The sequence below is a fragment of the Ammospiza nelsoni genome, chromosome Z, assembly GCF_027579445.1.
Source record: "Ammospiza nelsoni isolate bAmmNel1 chromosome Z, bAmmNel1.pri, whole genome shotgun sequence".
NCBI classification, from domain to species: domain Eukaryota; kingdom Metazoa; phylum Chordata; class Aves; order Passeriformes; family Passerellidae; genus Ammospiza; species Ammospiza nelsoni.
Window position 1 is genome coordinate 70,622,310 of NC_080669.1, and position 16,045 is coordinate 70,638,354.

General features: G+C 39.9%; 1 protein-coding gene across 1 annotated transcript in view; it reads right to left on the reverse strand.

The window, feature by feature from the left end:
• The window catches only part of PCSK5 (proprotein convertase subtilisin/kexin type 5), a 226,290-nt gene that overhangs the window by 23,927 nt on the left and 186,318 nt on the right, over positions 1–16,045 (reverse strand). The window contains exons 22-26 of the mRNA XM_059491816.1: positions 13,216–13,352; positions 11,066–11,263; positions 10,673–10,741; positions 1,353–1,395; positions 401–543 (exon numbers count right to left, since the gene is read on the reverse strand). Coding sequence (XP_059347799.1) covers positions 401–543; positions 1,353–1,395; positions 10,673–10,741; positions 11,066–11,263; positions 13,216–13,352 — 590 coding nt within the window. The remainder of the gene's footprint in view (positions 1–400; positions 544–1,352; positions 1,396–10,672; positions 10,742–11,065; positions 11,264–13,215; positions 13,353–16,045) is intronic.

Below are 16,045 nucleotides of genomic sequence, written 5' to 3' on the forward strand. Positions count from 1 at the left end.
CTACTCTTGTGTGATTCTGGTGTGGAACTTGGTGGTTTTAACTGAGCTTTTTTTAGAGTGTTTAAAAGTCAAAGTAAAACTGGACTTGCAAATAGTAGGAAAACATTTAAATGTCTTTCTGTAGTTAAAAACCCCTCCTTTCACAAAGTCTGAATCAAATACATTTTTAAAACGTGCCTGAAAGAGCTGAAATTTAACTATATAGACCCTTTGAACCAAATTATGCTACTGGGTAACGTACCCACCTTACATTAAGGCAAATGCCTGATTTTGCAAAGAGCCTCCAACTGTCTCCCATAGAACAGATTCATGAATTTGAGAGTTTGGACTGAGAGCATTTTTTAAAAGAACTAGTCTAAAATATTCTTGTGTACTATGCCATTATTAGCACTTTGCTTACCTGAGAGATAGAAGCCTTCCTTGCACCAGTCACACCCGTCCTTGTCACAGCTGTCACAGTTGCTAGGACAATCTCTGCACTGCCAAGAACTTTCATCTCTGTAGGTGTTTTCTGGACAGTATTTATAGCAATGCTGCTCATACCTGTAAGATAAATTGAACACCGTTAGTAAGTTTATTTTGAAGGTCATTGAGTTTGCTTTCTGTGTGTTTCTAGGGATGGTAATGATAAAGCATGATTAGCATAATGAACAGAAATTATTCCTATAATGAGGATTTAAAGTGTAGTTGTGGTTATGTTGTTTATTCATCTAGCAAAGTCGTGTTTCCTAATCTCAGGATTCTTAAATATGATTAATTTTATTTTATTTTTCAAAAGTAGGCAGAAACCTGAATACATGCTTCATTAAAAAATATTATATCATGATTTTAAAGAGCTGATTGTGTGTAAAAACATAATCCACTGCCTTTGTTTATAAAGTCAACTTAGTCAACATTTTCTTTTCCAATTTTTCAGAGATCTATGAATACTGTCTTTGAAAAGCAGTAATGTTCTTTTCTCTCCATGTAAGTGCTAAATTAATTTTTTTATTCATTTGCATAAACTCCATACATTTATTATTCTTATGAACTTCACATACCAGAACTAGACACAACATACTAAAAGCAAATTTGTTCCAAGTCCATATGCACTGTTTAACTTTTTGACACTTTTTGTTCCATATTCTGATATCTGAAGGTCCCACCAGTCCATAAGTTTTAACAGGTCTCAATACTGACTGACTAGCTAGTCTTCTGACATTTCCCAAGTCTTTTTCCCATTTACTGTTTCTCACACAAGCAATTTAAAGCATGAGACAATGTACACAGCACAGATCTATGTAGTAAAGTGCATATTTTTGCTTCAGAAAATGTGTAGTCGTGAAGAGCAATACATATACAGCTATACTTACATGTAATAGTTTTGAATGCATGTTATACAAATTCTTGGATCATCTGAAATTTAAGATATAAAATTATGTAAATAATTTTCAGAGTAAAAACCAGAGTGCCAAAAATAACTTTTTTGACAGCAATTTTATGTTAATGTTTCTAACACTTAAATAATTACAGTCATAAAAAGAACATTGTTGTCTCTGAATCTCTGTTCACATTTATTTTGAGATGGAATCTTCCACAGATCCTGGACTGTATTTTCACAGTAACTTGTGGCTTTTTAGTCCTCAGCACAATCTAGGTACCAGGTATCTGGAGGGAGCAAAGTCCCTAGGAAGTGGTGATCTGAAAAGCAGAACCTTCACAGGGGTCAGGTTGGGTCAAATGAAACTGTTAAAAAGAGACTGCAACTTATCTGAAGCAATAATTTCATCCTATTTCTCTATTTGTTGCAAAGGTAAGTTAAAAACTTTTGACGCCTCTGGAAGCATACTAATCAGTTTAAATTTTAAAATCCTGAGCTAGACAAGACTGTTTCTATATTTGGAGAGGGGGCAATGGTGGAAGAGATAGTGGTAGTGCAAACCTTTTGGGTAAACCTTCCCACCAGAAAACTAATTTTTATATTTAAAAAATGTGTTGAACGAACAGGAAAGTGTCACACAATTTTAAAACTCATAAAATTATGGATGTGACTCCCAAAATTAGGAACATTTTTTATAAAATTTCTTCTATTATCTTCTACTCACTATTTCTTTCCCCTTTAACAAAATATCCCAGAAGCAGCAGAATGGGAGAAAATAGAGCAACCTGGGTGAAAGTATTCTGTATTATAAAGAGAATTACAGAATCCCAGAATATTCTGAGTTGGAAGGGAGGCAGAAGGATCATTGAGTCCAACTGCTGGCCCTGCAAAGCACCATCCCCAAGACTCACACCATGTGCCCGAGTGTTGTGCAAGCGCTTCCTGAACCCTGTCAGGCTTGGTGCTTGGATCTCTTCCCTGGGGAGCCTGTTACAGTGCCCAGCCACCTCCGGCTGAGGAACCTTTTCCTGATATCACACCTAAACCTTCCCTGACACCATCGCAGCCCATTATCTTGGGCTGTCACTGGTTACTGGTCACCACAGAGAAGAGTTCGATATCTGGCCCTCCTCTTCTCCTCATGAAGAAGCTGTAGATTGTAGCCATGTCTCCCCTCAGTCTCCTCTTCTTTAGCCTGAATAAAACAACTGGCTTCAGCTGCTCCTCATAAAGCCTCCCCTCCAGATTCATCACCATGCCTATGGCCCTCCTTTGGATGCTCTCTAATAGCTTAATGTCTTTTTAATTTTGTGGGGCCCAAACTGCTCACAGTCCTTAAGGGGGGCTGCACCTTTCCCTTGCTGAACTTCACATGGTTGGTTATTGCCCAGTCATTGAGGTGTCTCTGCAGGACCTCCCTTTGATTAATTCAACAGCTCCTCCCAGTTTTGTATCATCAACAAACTTGCTTAGGATCGCTTCTGGTCCTGCATCCAGCTCCTTTATGACAATGTTGGAGAGTACAGGATCAAGAATGGAGCCCTGTGGAGCCCCACTGGTGACAGGCCACCAGTCTTGCCCTTTGTGCCTGACCCATGAGCCAACTGCTCACCCACCCCATGATGTGCTTATCCAGCTGTGTGCTGGAAGTTTTGTCCAGAAGAATTTTGTTAGAGACTATGCTCTTCATTTCTGGGATAATTGAAGAGAGTGCCACCTCCCCTTCTGAATCAAGGAATCATGGAATCAATTAGTTTGGAAAAGACCTCTGAGATCAGCAAGTCCAACTTTTGACCAAGCACCCTGTCAACACTAGATGCCATGTCGTCTTTCCACAAACACTTCTAGGCATAGTGATTCTACCACCTCCCTGTCCTGTTGGAGAATTTTGCTCAGACATGGCTTAAAGAAAGAGGCCATGAAAATATACAGCTGATGGAAAAGTAAAAGGCAGCTGTAAAGCAGCAGTTCTCAAGCCCGTATCTGTAAATAACTAGGTTCTCAGGCACATTTTATAAACAGCAGGATTCTCAGACAGTCTTCTCATAACAGGTAAACATTCTGTCCTTGGGAACAGACATGGAGGCTGAGAACCCTTCATATCAGGGTGAGAACAAAAATCTTGGTTTCAATAACAAACCACAGGTATTGGAAACAAAAGGAGGGATTAATGTTTTAGCTGTAGCCTATGAGGAGCTCAGATTTTGCAATATGCATGAGCTTAATTGACACCACTATAAAAGTGTGTAAGTGAGATCAATAAACCGGAGTTCGATGCTGAATCAAAGGATGGGTCGTCTCCCTTCGCTTTCAACACTGTCCATTAGGTGTAACCACAGTTTCTGTGATGAAATTCTTCCTAGTATCCAATCTAAACCTCCCCATGTGCAGACAAGAGCTACATCTTCTCATCCTGCTGCTAGCTGGCTGAGAGCAGAGGCTGACCTACACCTGGCTACAACGCCCTTACACGCAGTTGTAGAGAGTTCAGAAGTTCCCCCTGAGTATCCTTTTCTGCAGGCTAAACAATTCCAGCTCTCTCAGCTGCACGGGGTTGTTGTGGCCAAAGCACAGGGTCTGGCACTTGATGTTTCCAGTGCCCTGAAATCTCTTTTCATTAACCTTGAGCTTCTTGTTGAAATATCACTGGCACTCCTGTGAGAGCAATAGTAAGCAGTATTTCGAAGGCTCTATTAACCCCTTCATTTTTTTGGTGAGGTTCCTGATTTCGGCCCCAAGGAGGCAGCAAACTTCCCTGAAAAGAAGATCTGGTCTGCAGATGGTTTAGATTATATTTGTTTTAATGTATATTTTCTTCAGTAATTCCAGCAAAAAGATTCAGCAGTTAACATTTCTTGACTGTTTTGATTCATGAAGCTTCTGAACTGCAAATTGTTGAAGGAGTAAAAAATACATGCTTTGTTTGTATATGTAATTTTTGAAGTGTGTTTGGTCAGTGGCTTCTGAGCTAGGTGAATTTCTGGTCTAATCTGAGTAGTTTTCTTCTATGCTCTTATTTCTATGGAGAACTTTAAAGTAAAATTTGGAATATTCTGTACTTGCAGAATTCAAGGTTTGGTCTCATATCTTGAGCTTTTCCAGTGATTTTTCCCAAGCCCAGATTTTACACGGGAAATAGTTTTTTCTTTCTCAGAAAATGAAAAAAAATCAAAGAAAGAAAGTTTTTTTCAATACATGCACTTTATATCTTCAATGTGGAACGAAATTCTCTTTTACCTACACTCAAGGGAAGACAGCATGCTCCAATGTAATGTTCTGCTTACCCTGAAATGTCAGGACTGAAAATCAGAGAAAAGTTCCAAAACTTGTTGGGCATTTGTTTCTGCACAGATTGCATATTACCACCACAGAAGCTTGTAGAAAAAAAGTCTTACTATCTGAAAATCTTAAACCCCTTCTGCAAGACTAACTTTTTTGTGGAAGATTTACTCTGAGATCCTTATGATAATTTTGTCTTGAAAGCCAAAGTCTATTCATCATCAGGGACGGATTGAAGAAATGAAGTCTTCCTTTCTCTTTCTTAGGTTGCTATGGGAACCAGAGGAGTTTTCACTCTTTTATCATGTAATGATAAATCTGTGTCTGTAAGTCTGAGTCCGTGGACAGTGCTGCTCTTTCAGCTGCCTCACACTTCCTTAAATCTTCTCCAAATACTTCTCTTCTCACTCCCACAGCTTTATAAACTCCATATTCCTCTATTCCATGCTGTATAATGGATCTTGTTGATCATTTGTGTATTATTTATTCTCACTTTCAGCCTTTATAACTTTATGTTTTTCACATAGACCTTGTAACCTCAACCAAATTAAATAGTTAGGTTCTGGATGACCTTTGAGAGTGTCTCAGAATTTACCTTGCTAGATCAAAGAGGCTAAATGCCACGCTTGGGCCTAAATGCCTCTTTGGCAGGCCTTTATTCTCGGGGACATGGCTCCTTGGGTTTTCTCAATTTCTTTTGTAAGATATCTTTGAAAGAGAAAAGTGTTATAACTTTGCTGAACACTTTTCACTCTGCACCCAATTGAGGAGTACTTTACTGTCAGTGTTAGCCTTTGAAAACAGTCCTAGTGCAAAGGTTGCAAAGTCATGTCATGGTGTTCACTGTGGAAATTTGGATGGATCAGGAGTTGGGATATACTGTATTTTGCTGCATGGAGATGAAATATTCTGTAGGAATCCATAAGAACTATTCATAACATAAGATGTTTTACTTCCACAGGTTGGGTGAGGTGAGTGGAAGAGAGCCCAGAAGTGATTAAGAACTGGCTCAGGAACGTGTGACTCCTTGGGAGCAAACTGTCAGGAAGACTGGCAGTGGAAATTGAGAGGATGCCTGACTCAATTCTGAGAGGAAGACCTTCCTCCACTGGTTCCTATGAGTTATCTGTGAGAGGTCCCTGTGCTGCAAATGTTCACCTGCTCAGTGAGCTAGGTGTGTCTATTTATTCAGCATTATTAGTCACTGGTGTGGCAATTTCTGCTTGTGAAATGTACATATGCAAGCCAGTAGATAAGGCGTATCAGAGAATTTTGTCACTTATCACCTTCAAAGGTAGCCAAATTTGGTATCTGTTCATTGTGTAAGTGCAAAAGGGCATATGCAAATTGTATGATTAGAGAGAGAGCTAAAGTTGTTTGAGAAAACACTTTAGTCCACATGTATTTTAAGCATAAGAACTAGGAACCAGGACTTTTATGTTTTTGTGTTTTATTAATTCTGAAGTTCTCTTTGAATAATTACTATAAGTGGCTCAGAATCTACAGTTTTGCCTTATTTTTTTCTCTTGTTCTGAGTGTTGGCTTACAGCCACAGGCTTTCTAAAAAGGAAAGTTTAGCTTTGAAGTTCATTATGGTTTTAAAAGTCTTGAGAAAATATGAATGCTATCCTGCACTTATCTAGATATCTAAGTGAGCCTGCATTGAGAGGTGGAAGGTGAATGCTGCAATGGCATAGAGAAAATCCTCTTCCTTAATATTTTCTGCAGCAGAATTTTGTCTTTCTAAAGCTGCTTTTGTTGAGGAAACTGGACTTAATTTTGTAGACTTCATGATGTTTACTGGCACCCACCAGAAAAAAGACATTAAAATTTAATCAAAACCTGATGGCCAAAGGTAATGAAGAGCTGCAGTTCCCAGCTTTCTGCATCAGAGGGAGCAGCCATTCATTGCTGCTCTGAAAAGTAAACTCAGTGTGCCCAAAACTGGGTTACAGGAGCTGAGGTACCAAAGACATAAGGTATCATAAAGATAATCTTGGCTGTGTGGACTTGTGATGTATCGAGCACACTTTCTTGGACACTTGGTCTGTCCAATATTTGCTTCCACCGAAATAGGGATCTATTTGAAGTTCTTAAGAATTTAAACATAGGTACTGAGGTCACCCTTAAGCCTTGGCTTGTGCCTGTGCTAGAGTCTTGTGCCTTTCAGGTCTCGTGGGGAGTTGTGCACGAGGATGACAATTGTGCTCCTGTGGCATCTACAGAGCCAGTGCACCCCAGAGCCTGAGGGCAGGACAAAGAGAGGAGGTGAGCCCTGATGTGCACAGCCATTGTTTGGACACTGTGCACACAAAGCTGTAGATTTTCTGGAGGTTAGTGCTTTCTAAGGCAAAGCTCCTATCAGCACATGCAGGACTTAGTGTCTGCAGGCAGAATGGTACCTGTGAGCACTAAAGATTCTTTACATCCTAAAATATTAGTGGCCTCTGAATTAATGAAGTGAAACAGAAAGAAGATAATTAACTGAATTTAAAAGAAGGCATAATTTGTATTTTAACTACATAGACTTACCTGTCATTGATTTAGTTTCTCCCTCAGTTCCTATGTCTGCTCTTAGACTTTCAGTGTTGATACAATGAAGATATATTGCCACACTGGTGCCTTAAAACAAAACCCACTCCAAACTTGGAGGAAACCAAATAGATTTGACTACATTCCTTGAGGATTCCAGGAGGTCTTACAAACAAACATTATCTATTTTAGTATCCTCACACTTTACTATTCCTCCTGGTGAAGAAAAACCTGCAGTGTTACTTACTGCGTGGGTTTTACTTTCTTCTCTGAAATGCCTGATATGGGATGCAAAGCATGCAACCATTACAAAAGTATGATACCTCTGTCTTAATCTGGATGTAGTGTCACTACTGATCAAAGAGAGCGACTGCCCATGCAGACTTGCTCTATTCTGCTGGCATATGGCATCAGGCCAGAAGAAAGCAAATATTATTAATTTTCCTGTCTGCGCAAAGCAGGACAACAATGCCAGAGGCTGCAGCTGGTGGTTTGATCTATCATTTGTGCCTTGTGAAAATGATCTTTTGAGCAAAACTCTTTCAAGCCAGTAGGAAAACAGGCAGTTCAGTTACCTTAATATGAATATATATTCCTCCAAAAAACTGGAGTTCTGTCTACAAGGAAAAAGAAAAATATAATAATCTTTGTAATTTGTAGACAGTAAGAGAATGCTTTGCATTTTGCTGGTTTAGAATGTTTAGAATTTAAATGGAATAAAGCTTCTGTAAGTGACCCTGTGCTCAGCATAAACTGAAGAAGTTATTTATTTTTACTTCTTAGAGTTTATATTGAAGGATCTTAAAGCATTTAGAAGAAGCAGGTGCTGAATGATTTTCTATGAGAGAATGGTCTTCAGTCAGCTGAGGATCCATAAATATGCACAAAATGTATTTGCAGCTGTGTGTATGAAGAACTACTTTTCGGTATGTGAACTATGTAAATGTTTATTCCAATTGCTATGATTACTACCTTTTTTCCCCACTGAAGTTTTACCTGAAATTTTCATAGCATTGAACTTTTCCCACACCTTCTCTACAGTTCCTAGAATAAATTATTCTGTTGTGTTAAAGGGAAGATAGGAAAAAGAAACTGCAAGGCCATGCAGCATCCACTTAGCTTTAAAATGGAGTCTGTAGAAAGACTATGAAACTGTGAAACTAAATGTAGCACGTTCCTTATTTTCTCACCTTGAAATTGTAGTATTTTATGTTATTTTTATGGCAGCGTAATTTCTCTAGAGTTTGCAAAATAATAAACTTCTTGTAGGAGACAGGAATTAAAAATTTTGCTTTTCATGTTTTTTATGAAAGTTTCTAAATACATCAGCTTTCTGATTAGACATGAGAAAGTCATTACTGTACTTAACTAAGAATGAAGTTGTTGATATGCCCGAAAACTCACTGAATGTTAAAAGCGAAAATACAAGCAAATATTTGCCATACAATGTAGGTAGATATAGGTATCTACCATAGCTACCTGACTTATTTTAAGTTAAAGCTGACAGGTCCTTATTTAATTCAAGAACACATTATAGTTTGGAAAATCTGCTTGTGACTGTGCTTTTAGGCCACTACTGTTCTTCTTTTCCAAGTAGAACAGCAAACCAACCTCTGACTCTCAGTAATATATGCATCATGAGCACCAAAGTCTTTCCTTAATAGAATGCCTGTAAATAAACTCTGGCGTCTTAATACTTCTGACTTTATACAGCAGTGAAAATTAATTCAGTCTTTGTTTTACCTGCAGCCATTGTACTGAATGTTGAAGCTCTTAAAAGCCCTCTTTTAAATCAGAACTTTGAGTGCAAGAAGTTGAAAGTATGTAATGTTATGGATGATTAATATTTAGGAGACTGGTGACCCTCCCAGGAAAAAGGCAAAAGAGTACAGCCCCTTTTTCTGTATGCCAGCTGACCATGAACAGCCTTTCAGTCTCCTTATGAACACCTATTAAGTTCATAATAAAGAAAATCTTCCTCTGAATAACTTGAAATTATTATATTTTTTAAAAAGTTGCTATTCATCTATTCATACATATTAAATATCTACCCAATTCAAAACACTGATTGCCACTACACCGTTTCAGAAAAAAACCAAGTAATTTGAAGTCACAATCACTGTAAAAATCACAGAAAATGTTAGCATGGGGAAGTGACATCTGATAGCACCAATAAAGATAGGTATTGAAACATAAACTCTCCCTTAACTTCTCCTCCGCTCTGCCAAGCAGGCAGCTGCCATGGATCTGGAAAACACACCATACAAAAACAGAACACAGTGTAGTTGCATTCATGTTAAAACCATCTCTTCATTCAACAATTTGGACGGGGCAGTTGTAGTCACAGAGGAAAACCTTGGGCTTGGCTGAATTCACAGGGAATGGCTGGTCACCAGCATCACAGGAAATGTTTTATGGTATCACACACTAGATTGGACAACTGGCAGGAAGAAGGAATTATGTGATGAATTATGTGACAGTTAGTGCAGCCAGAAGAAGAGCTGCACAGACAGTTGTGGTTTAGAGTTTGTTGCAGACAGTGGCATGCCAATACTGTGCTGTTCCAAGTTTTTCAGAACTGGTAACTCAAATCCAGAAAATGTCCCAAGCATGGATGGTAGTTCTGAATGTGAGCAATACAGTTTTTACGGAAAGGGCATATTTTTTGCATCCAAGGTTTTCACTTCTGGAACATGACAAAGCAGAATCTGTGCTTGCCTGAAGGGGAGTTCCACACCCTCTTAGCAGACCTCCACGGGACTATAAGCGTTCACCCGTGATTGCACCCTCTGCACTTGCTGACTCCTTGCAAACAGTCTCACTTTCTCTGGATATTCGGGTAGGAGGAGAACCCCCTGAAACTGTAGGGCAGCTGCAACAGCCACATGGCAAGCTGAGATTCCACCTGAATCCCAAACCCCTCTTTTTATTTAAGACTGCTGGTTGCATTTTCAACTCAGTGCATTTCCTTTCTTTTCCGTTTCAACAGGAACACCAAATAAACTGCACATGGATGAATTAGCCTGTACCATCCTAGAAATGTATACAAGGAATTTTTTAGGGCAGCAGCATTGTTATTGCAATACCTTGCTCTTGAATGAAATTAAAAGATTGTCCTTATGCCTATATTCCTGAAGAAAAAGGACAGGGTGGCAATCTGTTTTGAGGCATAGAAAATTCTGAGTCTGATAATAGTTCAATAGCTTTCTAAAGTCAGTAAGTCTTTCAGTCTGAGTATGGCATTCAAACAGGAAAAAAATAAAAGTTCTGCAAATTTTAATAGCTAAATTATTAGAAAATTATTCTTCTTTATGCTGAATATAAATTTTAGAAATTTATTTCAAAAATAAATATAGTATGGAATATAATTATTTGTTGAGAAACCACCTGCACCAGTAAGTAGCTGCTCAGCAGCATGCGCTTAAGATGATGACAAGAGTGAGGGGAACTAAATTGTCACTACTTTAGAATAACAATAAGGTTGATGAAGGGATTATTTACCCTGTCTGCAGCTCTGGCATCCATCTGAACATGGTATGCAGTCTTCAGAGTCAGGATCTTCCACTTCACCTGTGTTTTGCAAATCATCAGTTTAATTCTAGATAATGCAACATTTGGAACCACTCAGCAAGGTTCCTGGAAATAAACTTGATTCAAATCAGAAAAGGAGAAAGACCCATGGAAATTTGTTTTCTCATTTGTTTTTGCATAACCCACTCAATTTGAGGAAAACACTCTTACTTTACAATAACATGATACTAGAAGAGGATCAGAGCTGGTACTTGAGGACCTCAGAGTCAGGTGTGTGTTTCAAAACATTTTTTAATATGCTCAAGCAGATTTCTGTAATAGTTTCAATAGAGTGCTTGTTATCTCCTACTGAAGGACACTTACCTTCTCTACAGCTGTGCTTCTCACACACGTTTTGAGCAAGGTAGTAGCCTCTGGAACATCTTTTGCAGTGGCTGGAGTTCAGGCACACCTCGCAGTGGCCAGGGCAAGGCACGCAGGTGTGCTCCAAGTGGAAGTGGCCTGGAGGACAATGGTCTCTGCACTCCCCATGGTACAGGAAACGTTCCACCCCTCTGCTGTCTGTGGCAAACAAATGGGGAAAAGCTGTCAGCCACAGAGGGCATTTGTGGCATGAGAAGGAGCTTTATGAAATTGTAGTGCTGCAGTAGAGATACTGACTGCTGCATTTTACAGTTTTACACCAAATGAGATGTATAAAAGTCTCAGGACCTCAAACTTCTCACATTCCTGGGGATTTATGGCATATAAAATGTCATGCGAGAGACCAATTACTCTTTACATTCATCAATCTAATAAAAAAAAATTCAAGATTTTTCCACCACTGAGTTCTCTTGCAGAGAACAGGCAAGTATTTGCAATACATTGCAAATGTACAATAAATATACAGTTATTTTTTGTAAAGCAAAATGGCTCACTTCACCTTTGGAAAGAGTCAATCTGTGTCCCTAGAAGATTAAACTGTAATCAGTTTAGTGGAATAACCTAGATTTGAATTTAAATAGCAGATGTGCAGCTACTAGCTATTAAAGCACAAACATTCTCTAATGCATGAGAACTGGGAGGTGCCCTGCTCCAAATCCTGCTGAGTCAAGCCTGTGAAAACTCAGATAACTTCATGTGCCATGTGCTGCAGCATGGGGAGATTTCTAATCAGTTACCCCACAGCAGAAAGTACACATACAGCCATGCAAAGTGTATTTCATTGCCTTAACTGCAGAGCAAGAATTTGCTGACCAGAATTTATTTTTGAAAATGCAGAGAAAGCATCTATACTAGGCAACAATGCTGCACCGTAGCACAAGTTGAAATTTGTTTGTTTGTTTGTTTGTTTGTTTTCCTTTTCATACACAAATCTTTAATTTTCCTGCCTCCTTAGGGTGTGAGTCTCATCAGCATCTTTCCTGATTTACAGAAAAACAGAAATATATCTTGCTGTCCTCCATAAGGGAGAGACTTGGGGAACAATTATGCAAACTTGGTCTCACATTAGACCTGAAGTTCCGTTTGAAAACTTCATCTACTGAGCCAGATTTCCCAAAGTAAGATAGTCAGTCTCATCATCAGTACGACTAATTAAGGCAGCCATATGAGCGTTTACTTGTAGTTTAGACACTTATTACTAAATGAAGTCCATGCCATGGTTGATTAGGACTGAAATGAAGTAGTAACTGAAATGAAAAGGCTGTGAATCCATTGTGAACCCTCAGAACACAGCTCATAAAAAATTACTCTCTATTATAAATTACATCTTAAATACTCATTTCCAAGGACAGTTCAGACTAGTTGCACATTACTAGTTGCACATTACCTCCATTACTTGGAGGTAATGGCCTCAGGTTTTTGCTGATCAGGCATTAGAGAGACAACAGGAAATAATTTTTAAAACAGAATTTCAAAAGGAGAAGAGTGGCTTTTTGGAATTTCCACAAAATTAGCTACATTAGCATTCCTCTCAACCTAAGGTCTATAAAAATGTGTATTGGTGATAAGCTTCTCTTTGCAAACCCTGTTTGTTCAGCTCTAGGGACACAGCAACATCCAGTGGAACCCACCACACTTATTTTTTAGCCTCTCCCAGAGGGATGCTTAGGAAAGCAGCCTGGCTCCCTGCCTGCTTGAGCAAACTGGCTCCATTTCAGTGAAGCACATCCTGTGCAGTGGGTGGGGGAAGCATGTATGAAGCTTTCTTTTCCAGAAGCAAGCTATGTAGGTTTTTATTCCTTTTTTTTTTTTTTTTGTTTCAGTTTCTGTTAACAGAGCTCCTATTGAAAACACACCAAGGGAAATGCATTAAGTTGAAAGGACAATACATAGTTGTGTTTTCTTGCACTTCAAAAAAAAAAAAATTAAGCTCCAATCCCGTTCCGAGTCACAAGAAGATTGTGATACAGATTGGTAGTAAAAGCACTACTCATTTTATTGGATCTAACAACTGGCCCTTGAGTGCTGAGGGAAAAGAGAATTTAGAGGCCAAGGGAGGGGAAAAGCTGGCAAAATGAAATCTCACTTACCTGTTCCACAAGCGGTGCATTTGTTAGGCTCACTGCCAGCGCAGTCCAGGCAGGTGTGATGGCACAGGTGACAGTGCTGCTTGAATTCAAACTTTCCCCTGGGGCACTGCACAACACAGCCCCCGTCATCAAAGACTCTTTTAAAGAAGACAGAGGCATAATTACCAATCTAGCCACTGTTTGTTCTTTAAATCTAAAGGAAACTAAAAAGAAACTCAATAAATTCTTCTCTCACTCTATTTACAAATCCTTGAACTTCAAGATTTTGTCTTCCTGATTTTATTCATAGCATTTACTATATGAAAATGTTTTAAACATGAATCTTAGACTTCAAAGACCACTTTTTGGTCCTTTACCTAGATGTCCTTATGGTCACAGTCTCTGACAGTGGTCCCATGTGTCTTCTAAAAGGGAAGAAATACTTGGTCTTTGTGAAGGAATAACCCGTCTGTTTTAAGATTTTTAAACCTTTAAAAAGTGCTATGGCTTGAGTACTATGACCTTGTACATGAAGTCAAATATCTGTCTGAATATTGGCCTTCAGGAACTGTGTTTTTAGTCTTACATGTTGTTGTGACTTAGGAATGGTATTTAACAATTTAGTTTTCCCACTGAAACACTCCAAACCATGCTCAGCTGCCTGTTCCCCCTCCTCTGCTGGGGATGGAGAGGAGAATTGGATGGACTAAAGGTAAAGATCACCGGCTGAGGCTGAGATAAGACCAATTTACTGGAAACAGCAGAGAAATAAGATGATGAACAGAAACAGGAACAGTATAAATTACTATAAAGCTCACAACAGGTGAGCAATTCTCATGCCAGTGCTCACAACTATACTGCAGGGAACCCCTGACAATACCTGCCCTGGAAAGGGACCCCTGGAAAGGGGGTTCCAAGAAATTTCCACTGGAAAGGGACCCCTTCCCCCACCACTGGAACTAACAGTGCAGCAGTTTAGAAAATCTTCCCAAGTCCTGACCCTGCCTCCTCTGACTACTGCAGAAATTAACTCCATCCTGGCTGAAACCAGGACATGATTCATCTCTGTATCATCTGTGTCTTGCCCATCTGACACCTTCCAGTTATACACACACACACACAAACAGATATATGTACGTATATATATATATATATATATATATATATACACACACACACTATATATATGTATACACACAGGAGCACAGGCATAATTTCCATCGTCAACAGCTGTCCCTCCAATATGTCTGTGAAATTCATCTAGCCCAAGACTGTGGGTTCTGCCCATCCTAGACCTTCCAGGACAGGAGGGCTGGTGTGCTGTCAGCTGGTTGCTACATCAGGAATTAGGGTTCATGGGCCAGTCACAGTGGGGTGTGTTTGCCATTTGTTCCCAGTCACTTCAGTTTCACTTCAGTTTCCAGAACGGTCATGTGTTGGGATCCCCCTGTCCCCCCAGAAATAGAGACGGATTCTGCCCCTCAATATCTTGATGGCATCAGGGTACACTGTGCACTAGTGCCAGCTACAACCTTACACTCTATGCCAGGTCATGGGATCCACACAGTCCAATAGGTCTGATTGTCCTTTTCCTCCCCCTGGCTGGAGACAGGGCCCTCCAGGCCTGGTCATGGTACTCATTGCTTGCTTCTTGTAAATATCCACTGGAGAACTTCAAGAGGATTGGAAGTAACATCAGCTCTCTTGCTCTTGTCTGAGTGCTTGTCCAGTGGGAACTGGCGTGGCATTGATCCTTGAAGAATTTCCTGTGATGGTTGCTCTTCCTCTCAGCTCAGGTACCTATGTGGCCAGGGCAGAGGGGGGTTTTCCATCCCACTTCCTCATGTCTTCTCTGTAGTCACACAGGAAAAAACACAGGAGTTTTTTGTTGTGTGTACTGTCTCTTCCACACAGTGGGACACCTACTCCGGGTAGCAGAGGCTCTGCTCTGTATTGGTGGGGCATGGGACTCTCTAACTTTCTTGAGACTTCCAAACCAGTCTTGGACAATCTTTCCACAAGGATTTCCTGATTCCTCTTCATTCATCACAAAACAAACTGAATTGGTCTTGGATTTCTACTTTTGTGTAGTATAGGGGCAGCTGCTACCTGTGTGCGTTGTTCCCCTGTTTCAGCTGGAATTTGAGTGGCCGTGGTGCTGGTTGGTCTGATTTCCTCCTCCTTTCCCTGAGGGCACTGTCTGATGTTGACCTGTGTCCAGTAAAGAGTAGCCAGGGTCTAGCACACTGCAATAAGTTGCTCATCTATGGAGTTGCTCCAGCATTTTTCTTGCAAATATTCTCTCAGTTTATTAGGGTCCTGTAGTTGTTCGAGGATGAACTTCCAAACCATTGTAAGAGAGAATTTTCCCCCAAACAGTGCCATTTTGTCCCATATTCTATGCCACTCAAATCTACCCACATGCAGGGCAAATCTTTGAATGACCTTCCCAGAAATTGCTTTCTTGACCCTAAACATGGTGTAGACCACACCAAGGAGACATACCAGATGCAGAAATATGAACATGCATTCTTTAATATCCAAAGGAAATAAAAAATTCTGATGGAGAAAAAGGAGGTGAAAACACGGGGAAAATAATCCTGTCCTTTTCTCCCACAGGCTGGGTATGACTATTCATGTGTTCCCAAAAGTAGATAAAGGTAGAAGATTCCCTGAGATAAGGGTAGAAGAGGAGCTTTGGATGCACATCCCAGATAACCCTCACTTCCCCTGATGTTGTTATGTCATAGGCTGCTATCACACAGAACAGCAAGAGAGCAATCCTGATCCTCCTCCCTGCTCCAAAATAGAACACAGCGAGGAGCATCTCGAGCACATATGGAGGCACAGA